Source organism: Microtus ochrogaster, chromosome 8 (genome assembly GCF_000317375.1).
Source record: "Microtus ochrogaster isolate Prairie Vole_2 chromosome 8, MicOch1.0, whole genome shotgun sequence".
NCBI lineage: Eukaryota > Metazoa > Chordata > Mammalia > Rodentia > Cricetidae > Microtus > Microtus ochrogaster.
Window position 1 is genome coordinate 37,024,019 of NC_022015.1, and position 15,900 is coordinate 37,039,918.

Here is a 15,900-nt window from a genome sequence, read left to right on the forward strand (position 1 = left end):
GGAAGGTGGAGACAGACAGATCTCTGCAAGTTCCAAGGGCAGAGAAACCCTGTAAAAAAAAAAAAAAAAAAAAAAAAAAAAGCACTTCCAAAGTGCTAACCAAGAACTGATTCTTGCCTGGCCTACTGATAATAATTAAAAGTTCAAACAGTCACACATCCCCAAGACCTTGCATCAAGGGCGGGCTCCAACTGAGATCCCTACTGCTCACTGCTCTGCTGTGACCAGGCCCTTGGCTCACTTGCCTCAGCCCCAAGGGTGAAACAAAACGAACGCACAGTGTGCTACATGAGGTGTGCCGGGCTCCCAGGACCATGGAACGACATATGCCTGATGTCAGACCACCAGTGTTGTGAGCCAAGGGCCCTCGGAAGAACATCCCCACAACACCTCCTGGCCTTACCTTGTCCATCCGATCCTTCTGCACCCCATACTTCCCGCCGAATCCTTTGGCGTAGTCTGAAAGGTGGTAAAGGCAAAACTTACGTGAGGCTGAGGACAGATGAGCAACAGCGAGCACATGCACGTGGGTCCACAAGACAGCCCGGGGACACAACCAGAGCAGAGGGATGTGAAAGCTGCCCAAGGATGGACTCTCGTGGCAAAGCCAGCTGTCTGACCACAGTGCCCAGTGCAGGCAAGGAGCAGGTGAGGTGTGGGCATGCTTCCAGGACTGGGGATAGGAAGGGGAGGGACAGCAGGCCAATGGGAAGGAAGCCGAGGAGGGAGGGCACAGGACAGGCCTTTGCAGTGCACACTTCTATAGCACAGTCTTCGCACCAGCCAGGGCCTTATTCTCTCTGCTTCCTGGGCGCCTGCTCTACTGGGCGCTAAATAGAGGCCCCACCGTAGTTTGTTCTCTTGCTTTTTAAAAGAAAAAAAAAACAAAGAACTCTGTGTCGAAATGCCACCAGACAAGTATGTCTGTCGCTGCCACACACACAAACACATGAAAGTGACAGTCATGCAGCCTCGACATCACAGGAACCAAAGGCCACCTCCACGTAGTCTGCAGGGCCAGTACTAAGTACATCCAGCCCAGGCCTGATGGCATCTGGGAGCCTAAAACACTCCACCCTGATTCAGGGAGTCACATGCCTCTGCCTGGACCCTCAGGTTCTGGTGGTCCAGTCTCTCACAGAGAGGAAAAACCGGCAACAGCTACTGAGATCCCCAGGGCAGGCCTGGACCTGCCTGTATCAGCCATGCACACAGTGTGCATACGGCGTGGCTCTGGGCAGAGATGCTACACACAGTGTGGCAAAAAACAAAAAACAAAAACTCCAAACACACAAAACTTGTATACCCAGCCAAAAAAACAAAACAAAACAAAACCACTACAAACAAAGACAGAGACCACATGAAACATGCCTGTCTTTCTCCATGACCCCAGTATTTAGTTAAAATCAGGTCTGGGAGAGTAAACCCACCTCTGTGGGTCAGAGGCAATGAGGAGGGGCTCAGAGGTTCAGCACTGGTGGTCAGCAGCAATGAGGTCAGAGGTATCCGCTGCGGAAACTACACTGGCCTGGCCTGCAGAGTGCCTCCTAACTTGAATCCTACAGGTAAGAGGGGAAAAAGAATCGGGGGTGGAGGAGCAAAGGGACCGAGCTCCAGGATGTAGCTCTAACATGAAACTGGGTGGAGGACAACATCCCTGGCAGCTGGTGGCATAGGGAGCTGTCACAGGCACTGTGGTGAACCCTGAAGTCTATGCTGCGAGTCAGCTGCACTGCAAGGGCTGGTGGGAGGAGGAAGGGGCAACTGTGCCTTGCTGGGACTCGTGCTTGGCCAATCTCTCCTTGTAATCAAACCCCACAGCGGAGGAGTCCTGCCTCTCGGACTGAACACCAAATTTGCCTCCGAACCCAGTCTTATAGTCTGGAGATCCACACGAGACAGTGGGGAGCATGACCAAGAGAGGAAACAGCCAGGTTAGAATCACGTGAGCATGTGCAATGGTCAAATACATCACGTTCAGACAGCAAGAGCGCTGGTTCGGGCCTGATGTTCTAATGCTGACCAAAGAACTAAGGAACAAACTTAAAAGTCAGTACACTTCAGCAGATAATTCAGAAGTGGGTTCAGAACTGGATGGTTTAGTAAAGCTACCCCACACATTAAGGTTTTCCTGCAGGGTCCTTCCCAGGGTGCCGACAGGAAAGGAACAAGAGAGGGGTTACCAGCCCACTCACTCCCTGTGCTGGAGGGACAGCTGGGGACAGCTACAAGAGTTTTACCCTCTTCAAACCAGCTTTCCCTTGGACAAAGTTCCCACTGTGACAAGTCCCCATTAGAAAGGAAGTCTCCATTAGAAAGGAAGTGTGGTAAGGATTGGAGGGGAGAGAGGTTCAGAAGCAGAGAGTCTGTTCAGCACAGACAAAGCCACGGGTTCTATCCCCAGCACCACAGAAAGAAGTGTGCCCTCCATAAACCATAGCCCACCTTAAAAAGGTGAACCCAGGAACCCAGAGGGCAAAAGGCCCCTACGGGTGCTACAGGAACCAGGCTCCCAGTGGCTGCAGCACTGGAATAGGGGGAGGGGATGGGATCACCTTATCCCCGTCAACTATGGGGACTTCTGGAATTGGGGGAGACATAGACAAATTCACACCATGAAAATGAAATTCAGACAGAAACACGGCTGATGTGAGGCACGTGACCAACCAAGGAATGAACACAAGCTTCCCAAAGGCCCTTGAAGAAAGCTGGGGAGTGGGGCTAGAGGAGGTACCTTTTTGGGACTCATGCAGCTGCAGCTTCTCCTGATGGTCCCAGCCAAGGGCACACTTGTCTTGTCTGTCTGTCTGCACACCAAATTTTCCTCCAAACCCTTTCACATAGTCTACATGCACAACAGAAAGCCATAACCTGACATTACTGCGCAGCCCAGAACAGGGGGAGGAAGCGGGTTTCAGACGCAAGGAGGCACACGTCACTAGACCTGAGCTTCCTCCGGGGAACAGCTGGGATGGGACCCCAGCTGATATCCACCAGAGGCCCTCCTCAAGATAAGCATATCTTAGGAGTACAGTTAAATGAGCAGGGCCAACGCATGCAGCCCTCAAGGCAGTGAGGTCTTGTCACTCACAGGCAGATGTACATGATAGGGACATTGCTATACTAACACTGGGGCTTAGAGCCAAGGATGGAGCTAACGCCTGAGTGCTCACACAACCACAGGCTGGGACTGGCTGTCTTATGTTGACCACTTAAAATACTGCAGTGACAGAAGGTTTTCTCTTCTATCCTGGCACTTGTCACTCTGGGAAGGACTGGCTGGAGGGAGATAAAGTGGCAGGTACCTTTCTGGGACTCATGCTTCTCTGTTTTGCCTTGATACTCAAAGCCCACAGCACTTTTGTCCACCTTATCCTTGTCGATTCCATATTTGCCACCAAAACCTTTGGAATAATCTGAAACAAGAACAGCACCATATAAAAACAGCAACAAAGATGGTCAGAAGGCTAAAGGGGTGCCTGCCACCAAGTCTGAAGGTCTGACTGAGTTCAGCCCCTGGGAGCCACATGGTACAAGGAGAAAACCAACTCCTGTAAGCGTTCCTCTGACAGCCACACATGTACATATCCATACATATACACAAAATGAATAAATATAAAAAACTAAACTAGCAACAGATTCAATGGGCATGTTATATAGTCTTTAAGAAGGTAAACCATGGGCTGTCAAGACTGCTCAGCAGATAAAGGCAGCTGCCACCAACCCTGATGGCCTGGGTTCAATCCCTGGGACTCACGTGGTGAGAGGAGAGAGCCCAAGTGTGGTGGTTTACACCTCTGTCCCAGCACTCAGGAGGCTGAGGCAGGAGGACTGCTGGGAATTTGAAGCCAACTTCCAATATACATTGAGTTCAAAGTCAGTCGGTATAAAGTGAGACTTTGTTTGGAAAAAAAAAAGAAGAAGCAAGCAAAGAAATGAACAAAAATTAAAACAGAAGGGGCTGGAGAAACGGCTCATCAGTTAAGAACACTGGATGCTCTTGCAGAGAAGCAGAGTTCAGTCCCCAGCACCCACGTGGTAGCTCACAACCATCTGGAACTCCAGTTCCTGGGGATCTGATGTCCTCTTCTGGGATCTGCAGGTACCTGCACTCAGGTGTCATACACACAGATACACACTCATCCATATCTTAAAAGGAATGAAGGAAGGACCGACCCATATCGTGAGTCAAAACTATGTAACTCTAGTTCCAGGGCATCCAATACCTTCTTCTGGCTTCACAGGTACCAGGCACACATGTGGAGATAATCAGACATATATGCAAGCAAAACACTCATACACATAAAAAAAAAATTAAGTGTATTTTAAAAAAATCTTTAAAGAAAAACAGAACACATGTGGAGAACATTCTAGAAACCCAGACTCTAACAAGGTCACATGACATGTCACTCTTGCATTATCATGGCATGACTTCCTACAGGTACTTAGAAGTCCTAGGCAACCTGTGGCTCTGTGTGCCACAGCCAGCCGGAAGTACAATCAACCTCTGCTTGGAGTCAGGACTGGACTTCCCAGAATCCTCAGCCTATACTGCCTGAGTCTGAGTCTGGCCCCAGGGAAGGGAAGTCCGATGGTCTAATGAAGTAGCAGCTGCACACTCCCCCAGGGAAGAGCCTAAGGAAGGGAGGGAGTGGGCCACAGCTGTACGGCCCCAGGCACACTTGCTCTTCCCAAGGGGCAGGGCCAAACCGGTAGGTCCCCTTGGAGGTCAAAAGACAACCTTGGGTCCTCACCTTTCCTGTGAGCTTTGAGATTCACCTGTCTCTGCCTCCCATCTCCCAGCAAAGAGGGAACACAGACAGTCATGAATGTGCCTTGCCCATTTTCATGTGAATTCTGGGACTCGCATGCAGGTCCTCATGTTTGCACAGCAGGCACTTTCAGCCACTGAGCTGAGCCCCAGACAGTCTCTTGGGATTTTTTTGGTGTTGTTTTTGTTTGTTTGTTTATAGAAATCCAAGGCTTCTTTCCGTTGTAGGCTCTAGGTTTCTTTTTTGCTTGTTTGCTTTGTTTTGTTTTTTGAGATAAGGTTTCTCTATGTAGCCCTGGAACTCACTTTGTAGACCAGGCTGACCTCAAAGTCAGATTGCCTGCCTCTGCCTCCTGAGAGCTGGGCTCAAAGGCGTGAGCCACCACCACTCAGCTGTTCTTCATTTTCAAATGCTGGCAAATATTAAACAGAACTGACGCATGCGGGCACAAAAAACAAATAGCGCAAGGAAGATGGGCTGTGGTTACAACCTAGGCAAACACATAAACACTGTAAACATGAAGAAACATCTTTACACTGCATGGAAGGAAAAACCCAAAGTGGCTGTCAGGACCTTTTGGCAGAATTTATCCAAGTTTTAGGGGTTTGGAAGATGTGGAGATCAAACCTAGAGCTTGTGTTCACCCACTAAGCTACACCCATAGGCCTGTCCTTAAATCAATCCAGACTATCCAGGTAAATCCAATCTTTAAGAAAAAATTAGGGGCAGGGAAGGCTGCAAAATGGCTCAGCAGGTACAAGTAAGCATATGGCTTTCACACAAGCCAACACTCAGGAGGCAGAGACAGGAGGATTTCCATGAGCTCCAGACTAGCCTAGTCTATGTAGTGAGTTTCAGGACAGCCAGAGCTGCATGATAGAGACCCTGTCTCAAACAAAGCAAAACACAAAAAAGCGTTTGCCATGCAAGTCTGCCAATCTCAGATCAGTCCCTAAAGCCCACATACAGGATAAGGTGTGACTCCATAAAGTTGTCCTCTGGCATACACACGGCATGCAAGCCCCTCGTGCGCGCACGTACACACACACACAACTAAAACAACCTGTGTGGACTCACACCTGTAATTCCAACATTCAGGAGGCTGGGACAAGACTGGGTCAAGTGTGAAGCTACATGGTGAGTTCCTGGGCTACACAATGAGACCCTGTCTCAAATTATAGAGGCACCAGAGGGTTGGTTCTCGATGCTGGGACCTTTTCATACAGTTTCTCATGCTGTGGTGACCCCCAACCATAAAACTATTTCATGACTACTTGATAATTGCAATTGTGCTAGCTATCAATTGTAATATAAATACCTGACATGTGACCCCTGTAAAGAGCCATTTGACCCCCAAAGGGGTCGTGACCCACAGGTTGAGAACCACTGCACTAGAGAGCTGTTCAATGGTTGAGCACTGGCTGCTCTTCTAGAGGACATGGCTGCTCACAGCCATCTATAAATGCAGTTCCAGGGGATCCGACAGCCTCTTCTGGCCTCTGCACAAAGTATACACATATAAATAAAGGCAAAACTCCCATATATAGCCATACACATCAAATAAAAATAAATAAATCTAAGGAAAAACATCAGACGATGGAAAGATAAAGGTTCACGGGAACGAAAGTGAAAGTAGAAACAAACAGGAGTGCACAAAGGAGCCAGGCCCAGCCGCACCTTTCTGAGACTCATGCTTCTCCGTCTTGCCCTGGTAGTCGAAGCCCACGGCGCTCTTGTCCACACGGTCAGCTTGCACACCGTATTTGCCACCAAAGCCGCTAGAGTAGTCTGAAGAGACAAAATGGCATCCGCCAAGAGTTGAGACTTCTGAGAGATGCAGTGTCCATTTTAACTGTAAGGGCTGCATCCATGAGATGACACAGGACAACCTTGAACTTTGTGCAGAGAGAGTTCAGTCGCTTCCCACCACTGCACGCAACTGTTTTATACTGAAGAAAGAATCATCATCCTGGTCTACAGTGAGAGATCCAAGAACCAAAGCAGGGGCCACTGGATAAGGCTGATGTTCCGAGTTCCGTCCCCAACAACAAAAGTGACAATTCACAGTCAGGTGAAGCACCACACACCTGTCATCCCAGCACTCATGAGGCTGAGGCGGGAGAATTAGGGAATTCAAAGCCAGGCTTTGAAAGGACAACATTATCTTAAACAAAAACAGGGCCCGAACTGGCCTTGCCCTATAGTCAGATTGATGACTTTCTTAAATGTCACCATAGAATCTTCATCCAGCAACTGATGGAAACAGAGTGGGAGGAGTGAAAATATGAGCAAAGAGGTCAAGACCATGATGGGTTCACCCACTGAAACAGCTTACCTGCTCTAATAGGAGCTCACCAACTCCATTGGGACAGGGAAGGAAGCAGCACAGAACCAAACTAGATGGTCTAAATGTGGGTGACAGTTGTATGGCTGGGGCAGACTGCGGGGCCACTGACAGTGGCACCAGGACTTATCCCTACTGCTTGCACTGGTTTTTTGGGAACCCATTCTCTTTGGATGGATATCTTGCTTAGCCTAGATAAAGAAGGGAGGGCCTTGGACCTTCCCCAAAACAAAGTGCCTTAACCTCCCTGAGGAGTGGATGGGGGTGAGATGGGAGAGAAGGTGGAGTGAATAGGAGGAGGGGAAGGAATGGGAACTGGGATTGGTATGTAAAATTTAAAAAGATAGTTTAAAACGAAACAAAACAAAACCCTGGGTACTAAAAAGAAATTATTTGAGTTGGTTGCTTTAAAAAAAAAAGGCTTCAGACTCATGTGACATCATGAAAATCAATCAACACTGTCTTTTCCATGTTACAGGGCACAGTTTTGACAATACAGGCCCACGACTCTAGTTTCTGTCTTCGGAGACATTTGCTGTTCATCTCAGTGCCAAAGAGCGACACTGACGCTGTCTGCTCAGGTAAAGAGAAGGCAGTTTCCACTGGAGACAGAGACACAGAGCTCCGTGTGTGCCAACAGCAGGACACACCCTCTAACAGTTGGATGGCCCGGGAACCCAGAGCAGACAGTAGAGGCCTTCCTGCCGCTCCAGCGGCATCAGCACCCCTTACCTTTCTGAGAGGCATGTTTTTCCGTCTTCCCTTGGTACTCAAAGCCTACAGCAGACTGTGGGACAAAAACACAAGGGACAGGTATTTGACAAGTCATTAAGATGACCCATCTGAACTCACGAACACAGAAAACAAAGTTTTCAGTAATGTTGGTTTGGGGAATGTGTGTGTGCCCAAGTGTGTCCGTCCAGAGGCCAGAGGAAGATGTCGGTAGCCTGCTCTATCATTGTCAGCCTTGTTCCCTTGAGACAGGGTCTCTAACGGAACCTCAAGCTAGACTGGTAGTCAACCAGTTCCAGCAATCCTCCTGTTCCCCCCTCCCCACCCCAACACTGAACCTGGCTTATGTGGGTGTGCTGTGATCCAAACACAGGTCCTCAAGCTTGCACAGTGACATCTGAGCCATCGCCCCAGCCTCATGTGTTGGGTTTTTTGTTTGTCAATACAGGGTTTCACTCTGGCCCAGGCTGACTCTGAACTCGTGGCAATTTTCCTGTCTCCACCTCTCAGTGCTGGGAATACAGGTGTGAGCCAGGCTTATACAATGTTAATTTTTGACCTTAAGTTTCCCAGGCAAAGAACAGATGCAATCATCACTACCCAAGTCTGTGTGTGCAGTTCCCCTCTTAGCCCCTGCAGGCTCCCAGCACAAGCCTGACTGACTTATTCCAGGCACAGCATGCTGATCTGGAATTAATTCCCCTGCCACACAGACTTCCCAAACAAGCTTTACTGAGAACATTAACAAGATGGCAGGCCTGCCGTGGGACCTTATGATGGCTGGCCCTCAGCACGACCTGGAGCAGGGATTCTGCACCTCCCCCACTTCAGACACAGTCGGTCAGACCTTGCTACTGTGCCACAAAGCCAGGACTCACGCTGAAAGTGATGTGCTTCCCATGCCACTGACAGCCCCAGGCTGGAGAATCGCAACAGTCTCAGGCTTACCACAGAGCCTCTAGACACTAAGACCACAGCTCAGCAAACCCCACTCTGAAGGAGGGCTCTGCCTGTCACTCACATCTACCCGGGGAGACAATGAGAAAGGTCCCTAATGGCCAAGCACAGCTGACTCACTAGGCACACGGGGGAGGGGGGGAGACAGCAGCAAGTATACTGAGGCCTGCCTTTCATGTCCCTGTCTGTTCCCCACTGGACAGCTGGCACCTCTCATGTGGCCAGCATCAAAGAGGTTTGTGAGTTCTTATCTGAACACCCTTCTGCATTCCCACTGGGCCAGTGAACTGGCGCACTGGTCCAAAAAGGCAACCTCAACAGCAGCCTGTAGCTGTGGCAGGGAGCCTGCAGCCCCTGGCCCTGTCACTCACCTGATCCACCCTGTCCATCTGGACACCAAACTTGCCTCCAAAGCCTCGGACTGAGTCCACTTGTGAGCAATGCTTGGAAAGTTTTGACTGGTACTCGTGGCCAACGGCTGACTGGAACCAAGAACAAAGACATGGCATTTGCACCCATGCCCGGTGTGGCACAGCAACCCCACTCCCCGGCTCTGCAGCTGCCACTACTCGGTCAGGGCCTTTGCCCTTGGGGCCCTGAATCCCAGGACATAGACATGAACTGGCTGAGCTGCTATTGGGCACCCCAAACTTTTTGAGATCCTCCAGGCTAGCACCCCTGACTGCAGACAGGAACTTCGGACAGAACCAGGTAAAAACAAAGGACAGAGCCTGCAGTACACAACAGAAGAGCCATTTCCATCAGCCACTCTCAGTGTGTGGTGTTTTCACAGGCTGTGACCCCAAGAGTCAAGGGCACACACTTTGTGATCGTGCTGAAGCAGACATGGGTCCTTCAGTGACAATGCATTCCACACACCCCCACATGCAGACCACACAGACAAGAGCCAAGCACTATTACCTCACACCAGCCCCACTAAAGGAAGCAGGTTCCCCAGGGCCTCCTGTTCAAGGCCACAGATCCACCAACAGGCTACAAAAGGTGTACCCACCTGCTAGCAGACCCCACCCCGGCCCTGCATGAACAGTGCTCTAATGTCCGTGCTGTCACCCCGTCAGTGATGCCACTGCCCAGCACAGCAGTCCTGCGGCCTTTCCTCTGGGTAGACAATGCCTGTGCGCCTCAGAACCTGTCTTCTTGGCCCTCCTGGCAACACAGAACTCTAACTCTGTCTGCCCTACAGGTAGAGTCAGCCCTGTGCACCACAGACCTCCCTTGGTTGGCCAACTGTTCAGTTTGACCCTGAACTCGGGCTGTGTGCTACATATAGTCGACCTCAATGCCCCTCTTCATGAAGGTCACTGAGGTTGATGATACATAGAACATACAAAGAAAGCCTTGACTGAATGACTTGTCTCCTTCCAGGCTTAGCTGCGGTTAGCAGCTTGTTAGACCACAAGCCACAGCCTATGAACCTCACGTGGCACGATGGCCTGCCGCAGCCTCAAGGCTCACTCAGAAACTGTCAGCAAAAGACCAAAGGGCGGCAGACATGCCAAAGACATTTCCCAGCAGGATTGTCCAAGAGAAAAGGGGCTGAAGTGACAGCTGGCTCTGGCTCCGGCCCTGACTGAATGTGTGCTCAGTGGCTTTTGGTCTCATATTGGCAGGCCAGTCACCTGATCCCTAAAGGAACCCAGGGGCTCGGGTCCTGGCTCCTCACAGGTGTGTGCTGCCTGGCTGAGCCTGGCTGGAGAAGTCTGTGGGCCTCATCTTTCTTTCCATTTCTGGAGAAGACGAGCTATGAATAGCTTAGCATTCATCTTCAGGTTTCTGACAACAGGTTATTCTCAAGGGTTCGCATGAGCCAAGGGCTAACCTTTCCTCAATGCACAGGGCCTGGGGAGGGGAGGCAACAAGTTGGAACCCCAGTGCCCCAGGCTAATGTCACAATGCTTGAGTTACTGGTCAGTATCCAGCCAAGGTGAACTAAAGATTCCAGCGGTCTGGGTTCCATGAGCCGCCTGGGCACTGACAAGTTAGTGGGCACTGACAAGAGTCAGTCACAGATATTTACAACACACCATCCCCAGCACACAAGACCCGCCAGGCACAGGTGAGGGCAGTGAGTCTAGCGGAAGCCCAGAAGGGTGTGCCTCCCCAAAATGACAGCACAGGAGGGAAACAGAGGCCATGACAGGTGGGCACAAAGGGTAAAGGAAGGACCAGGCTTGATGAGGCCCAAGATCTGAGCCAAAGGAGGCCAATCCCTCACAGCGCAGAACCAAAGAGCAACATTCCCAGCATTAAGCTTGCCCTCGGTAAACTAAGATTCCCAGACTGCCACTCTAGGTCTCTTCGCTGTGTTCTCTGCATCTGACTGAGCCTGAACAGGCAAAGTCTCCACACTGCTCATGTCAGGACCATCCATCTCTGTGTCAGCAAGGCTGCAGACAGCCAACAACACATCTCCTTCCTACAGATGGCATCTGGTCAGAAAGTTGCTCCAGAATATTCCTGGCTGTGGTGGTTTGAATAAGAATGGCCCCCATTCTATTTGAATGCTTAGGGAGTGGCACTGGTAGGTGTGGCATTGTTGGAGGAACTGTGTCACTGGGCGTGGACGTTGACAGTTCAAATGCTCAAGCCTGAGCCGGGCGGTGGTGGCGCACGCCTTTAATCCCAGCACTCGGGAGGCAGAGGCAGGCGGATCTCTGTGAGTTCGAGACCAGCTCTGGTCTACAGAGCTAGTTCCAGGACAGGCTCCAAAACCACAGAGAAACCCTGTCTCGAAAAACAAAAAAAAAAAAAAAAAAAAAAAAAATGCTCAAGCCTGGGCCCAGTGTCACTCTCTCTGCCTATTGCCTATGGATGGGGATGTAGAAGTCTCAGTTACTTTCCAGCACCATCTGCCTGCATGCCACCATGTTCCCCACCATGACAATAATGGACCAAACCTCTAAACTGTAAGTCATCCCCAATTACTGTTTTCCTTTATAAGAATTGTGTCTCGGGGGCTGGAGAGATGGCTCAGTGGTTAAGAGCACTGATTGTTCTCCCACAGGTCCTGAGTTCAATTCCCAGCAACCACATGGTGGCTCACAACCACCTGTAATAAAATCTGGTGCCAACTTCTGGCCTGCAGGGACACATGCAGGCAGAACATTGTAAACATAATAAATAAATCTTTAAAAAAAAAAAAAAGAATTGTGTCTCTTCATGACAACGGAAACCCTAAGACACTGTCCATGGTTGGACTGCCCTCAGGCTTACCCGCCCATTCCTCTGTGGACAGTGGCCTCTCACTGAGATGTGGCCGTGGCCCTCTATGCCTAGCACAGATGAATACAACCCATGTGTGAGGAGTCAGCCGTCAGGATGGGCAGCAGCTGAGTCTCTCCCCCACATCTATCCAGCGGCAGCACTGTCTGCCCAGCAGAACCACCTCACACTGCTCACTCAGGCTTCACCCTCAGCACAGCTTTCAGAGTGTGAAAGCCTGCATTCCGGGAGACATGCCCACATACTGAAGCCTTCTCTCTGGAAAAACCAGCCTGCCTAGAGTGAGCCCCAGAGCAGGCCCCACTCCCTTGTCTTGGGGGAACAATGGAAACATGGCCCCAAACTGATGGCTTAGACAGCAGCTGCCTGTGGTATCTGCTCCTCAGTCGGAACCCACCGATGTCACTCCCAGGGGCTCAGCCACAGCTGCTGGATAGTTTGTATCCTCCCCAGCCCGGCTGCAGAGTGGCTCACAAATGCAGGACATAAGGCAGGAGTCAGTGGGCTCCACACACGCAATGTGAGCAAAGGGCCTCAGAGCTGACCTCATGCTGTGGATGGCCATCTCAACCACAAGCAGTGACCATGACATCTGTGGGCTGGATGCTTCTGGGCTCTGTCCCGCTCACAAATCTACTCCAGAGAGCCGTCTACACATCAGCCGCTGGCCAGAGCCTCTGACAATTTGAAAAAGGGCTTCTAGAAACACAGAAGAGCTTCACGAGTGGGCAGCCCCTAGAGGACCCCCAGAGCACCCTCACCCTCAGCAACCCGACTCCACACTGTGACTCAGAAAAGTGTGACTGCCATCCACACTGTGTCCCCATGCAGGCCAGCAGCCCAGCCTAAGCAGCCACTTACTTTGTCCATCCTATCCTGCTCCACGCCAAACTTCCCTCCATAGCCGTGGGAAGCCTTGGGTCCTGTTTCCAGCTCCTTCTCCTTGAGGGTCTGGTGCTCTTGAAAGACATTCTCTCGCAGCTTGTGGATGCTGGAAGGGAGAGGAAGCAGGACATTAGGGTACAGGCTGGCAGCTTACCCGCCAGCGGGACACGTGGGACAAGCACGGGTAGTGATGTCCTTGTGAGTCTGCAGGGTTTTCTCACTGAGCTGCTGTCCTGTCTTTTCACCATGCCTGCCTCCATGGCTCTGCCACACCTTGCATGAGGGAGGAGCACAGATCTAAATCCACACAGGACCATGCAGCTGGCTTTAGGTGCAGCGATTCTGCATCTGAGCTTTGAGCTCTACAAATGCCACCCACAGGGACCCTTCTCCAAACCCCCAGAGTAATCAGAAGCTGGCTATTAGCATTTTGGCAACTTGACACAAGCTAGAGTCATCTCAGAAGAGGAAATCTCAATGAGAAAATGCCATCAGACTGACCACAGGGTATTTCCTTGATGCCCACTGGGGGTAGTGCTACCCCCGGGCCAGTGGTCTTGAGTGGTATTAGAAAACAGTTAAGCAAGTCGTAAGAAGCAGGCCGGTAAGGAGCCTTTCTCCACAGCCTCTGCTTCATTCACTTCCTGCCCCGACTCCCACTTAAAAGCTGTAGGGTGAAATAAACCCTTTCCTCCCCAAGCTACATTTGGTCATGGTGTTCACAGCAGTGCAGAATAGACTCAGACAAGGAACAATGGCAACACAGTCAGAAGACAGTCAGAACCTGGCTGCCCAGAAGCAGCTGTCACTGAGACACTGAGTGAACACAGGGCCTTTCTAACGGGAGACATGAAGCCCAAAGCTCTGCATGTGCCAGCAAGCCCAAGAGTGTGACAGAATAGACTCCAGATCTGGACCCACCAACCCCTGACGAATGACAAAAAGAGAAACACCACCCCAACAACTTGAGAAGGATCATGGGATAGCCACATGTCTCCTGTCCATCCCCTCCCCCTGTCTTAATCCATCCAAAGAGCCTCACAAATCTTCCCATTCACCCTCCTCATGTGTTCTCGACCATGGGGATAGAGACCCACAGGCACGGTGGCCCAGATTCCTGCTCATGTCTCATACCACACCCTCTCTGATGGACCGCAGGCCCTTTGTCCCACCTGTGAAACCCCCCTACACTACGGAAACTTGAAGGCCCCTTTTGTGGGAGGCGTGGGCACCCTACACTCAGGTCCAGGGAGCCACTGTGAGAAAGGATAGCACGAGCCTGGAGGGTGAGACCAACAGGGAAACTCAGCAGGATTCTATCTCACAGAGATAGACAGAAATAACAACTAACATCCTACAAGCCACCGCTCAGACACAGACCGCTTCTGGACACCTGACCGAATGTTCAGAGGCAAAGATACAGTGGCCAAAATAGCAAAGCGGGCACAGCGAATGTATATGAACCCTGTGGGGCCTAAAACACCATCTGGGTGTCTGCGGAGGGTCTGTCCGCCCTCCTTAGCAAAGGCGCAAGCTGCTGTGGAGCTGGCATTTCAGAAGGTGCAGGGTCAGAATCCACAGCATGGTGCATTTCACGCTGTATCAACCACTAAATTCTATAACGCACGACAACTCACAGACAATGATCCAAATGAAGGGGTGGTTGGGGCCCAAGTTACTCAAAGCCATCTCACACCCTCCAAAGCTGCCACTTGGAGCAAACAGCTCCCAATACTGTGTTCTGTGTTAGAAAACATGATTTATAAAAGCTAGGCCTCACGCCCATCGTTTGTGTGCACCTGAGACCTGAGGCCCACAGACGCCATGAGCCCCTGTAACGAGCATCACCTAGAGAAGCAAGGCGAGGCTGCTCTTATCTCCCTACAGAGGGGGCGTGCGGGAGAGCAGGGTGTCACAGGTACTTACTTGATGTGTTCCTGGTGCCCCGATCCCTGCACGGTTTTGGCGCCCCATCTTTGCTCCTTTTCACTCACATCGTTCTGCAAAGAAAAGTAATTAGCATATCCTAAGCCCTAACTAGTATACCCTGTACCCTAACTAGTATATACCTGTATCCTAATTAGTATATCCCCACCCTAGAGAAGTAACTGGCACATCCCAAACCCTAACTAGTATACCCTGTACCCTAACTAGTATATCCCCACCCTGGAAAAACAGCATATCCCATGACCTAACTAGCATATCCCTATACCCTAACTAGTATAGCCCCACCTTGGAAAAGTAAGTAGTACATCCCATGCCCTAACTAGTACATGCCCTGAGACCTAATTAGTACACTCTGCGCCCTAAGTCATTTACCACGTGTCTCAATTAGTAATCCCACATCCTTACCAGTACACCAAGGTCTAACTTGTATACCCCATGCCCTGGAGGAAATAAACCGGCTCAGTGCAGGGCCAGGCTGGGAACCTCAGTGGCAAATGCCCAGGAAGGCAGAGCTGGTGGTGACTCCTACCACAAAATCAGGGTCAGTCTCCCAGTCATCGGCTCCCCCATCGTCCTGGGTGATAGACACGGCGTGGCCTGCAGAAGCTTTCCACATCTAAAAGAGCAGCAAAGAGTCACCTGGGAGGGTGACCCAGGACCCCACAGAAACCCTGACCCAAAACCTCAGAAGGCCACATCCCCCGGAGGGCAATCACTGAACTCAAGAACTCCTGAAGGAATCAAAGCTTCATATTAAAAGTTCTGAAAGAGGAGCTTGGTAGACAGCTCCATCCAATGTTTCCCTTGGCATCCATGTCAAAAATCTGGATGTGTCATGGGGTATTCAATATCCAGGCATCTGTACTGGCCTGCCCTTGGGTCCTGACAGGAGACACCCTCAGCAGCAGCCACTAAGAGAGCCTCCTGTGCACGTTCACTACGTTCCTGTTAAAAAGGTGGGCCTTGCCCACCTCTAGTCTCTTTGTCTGTCTGTCTGTCTGTCTGTCTGTCTGCCTGCCT

The 15,900-nt window shown here is 50.8% G+C and overlaps 1 protein-coding gene across 4 annotated transcripts in view; it reads right to left on the reverse strand.

Annotated features, from left to right (window-relative positions):
* The window catches only part of Cttn (cortactin), a 35,266-nt gene that overhangs the window by 12,462 nt on the left and 6,904 nt on the right, over positions 1–15,900 (reverse strand). For 2 of the 4 annotated variants that reach the window (XM_005351596.3, XM_026781272.1), the window contains exons 3-12: positions 15,410–15,496; positions 14,860–14,933; positions 12,910–13,039; positions 9,177–9,287; positions 7,849–7,903; positions 6,450–6,560; positions 3,306–3,416; positions 2,735–2,845; positions 1,771–1,881; positions 404–459 (exon numbers count right to left, since the gene is read on the reverse strand). In XM_005351596.3, coding sequence (XP_005351653.1) covers positions 404–459; positions 1,771–1,881; positions 2,735–2,845; positions 3,306–3,416; positions 6,450–6,560; positions 7,849–7,903; positions 9,177–9,287; positions 12,910–13,039; positions 14,860–14,933; positions 15,410–15,496 — 957 coding nt within the window. The remainder of the gene's footprint in view (positions 1–403; positions 460–1,770; positions 1,882–2,734; positions 2,846–3,305; positions 3,417–6,449; positions 6,561–7,848; positions 7,904–9,176; positions 9,288–12,909; positions 13,040–14,859; positions 14,934–15,409; positions 15,497–15,900) is intronic. The other 2 variants (XM_005351597.3, XM_005351598.3) reach the window with 2 other exon arrangements.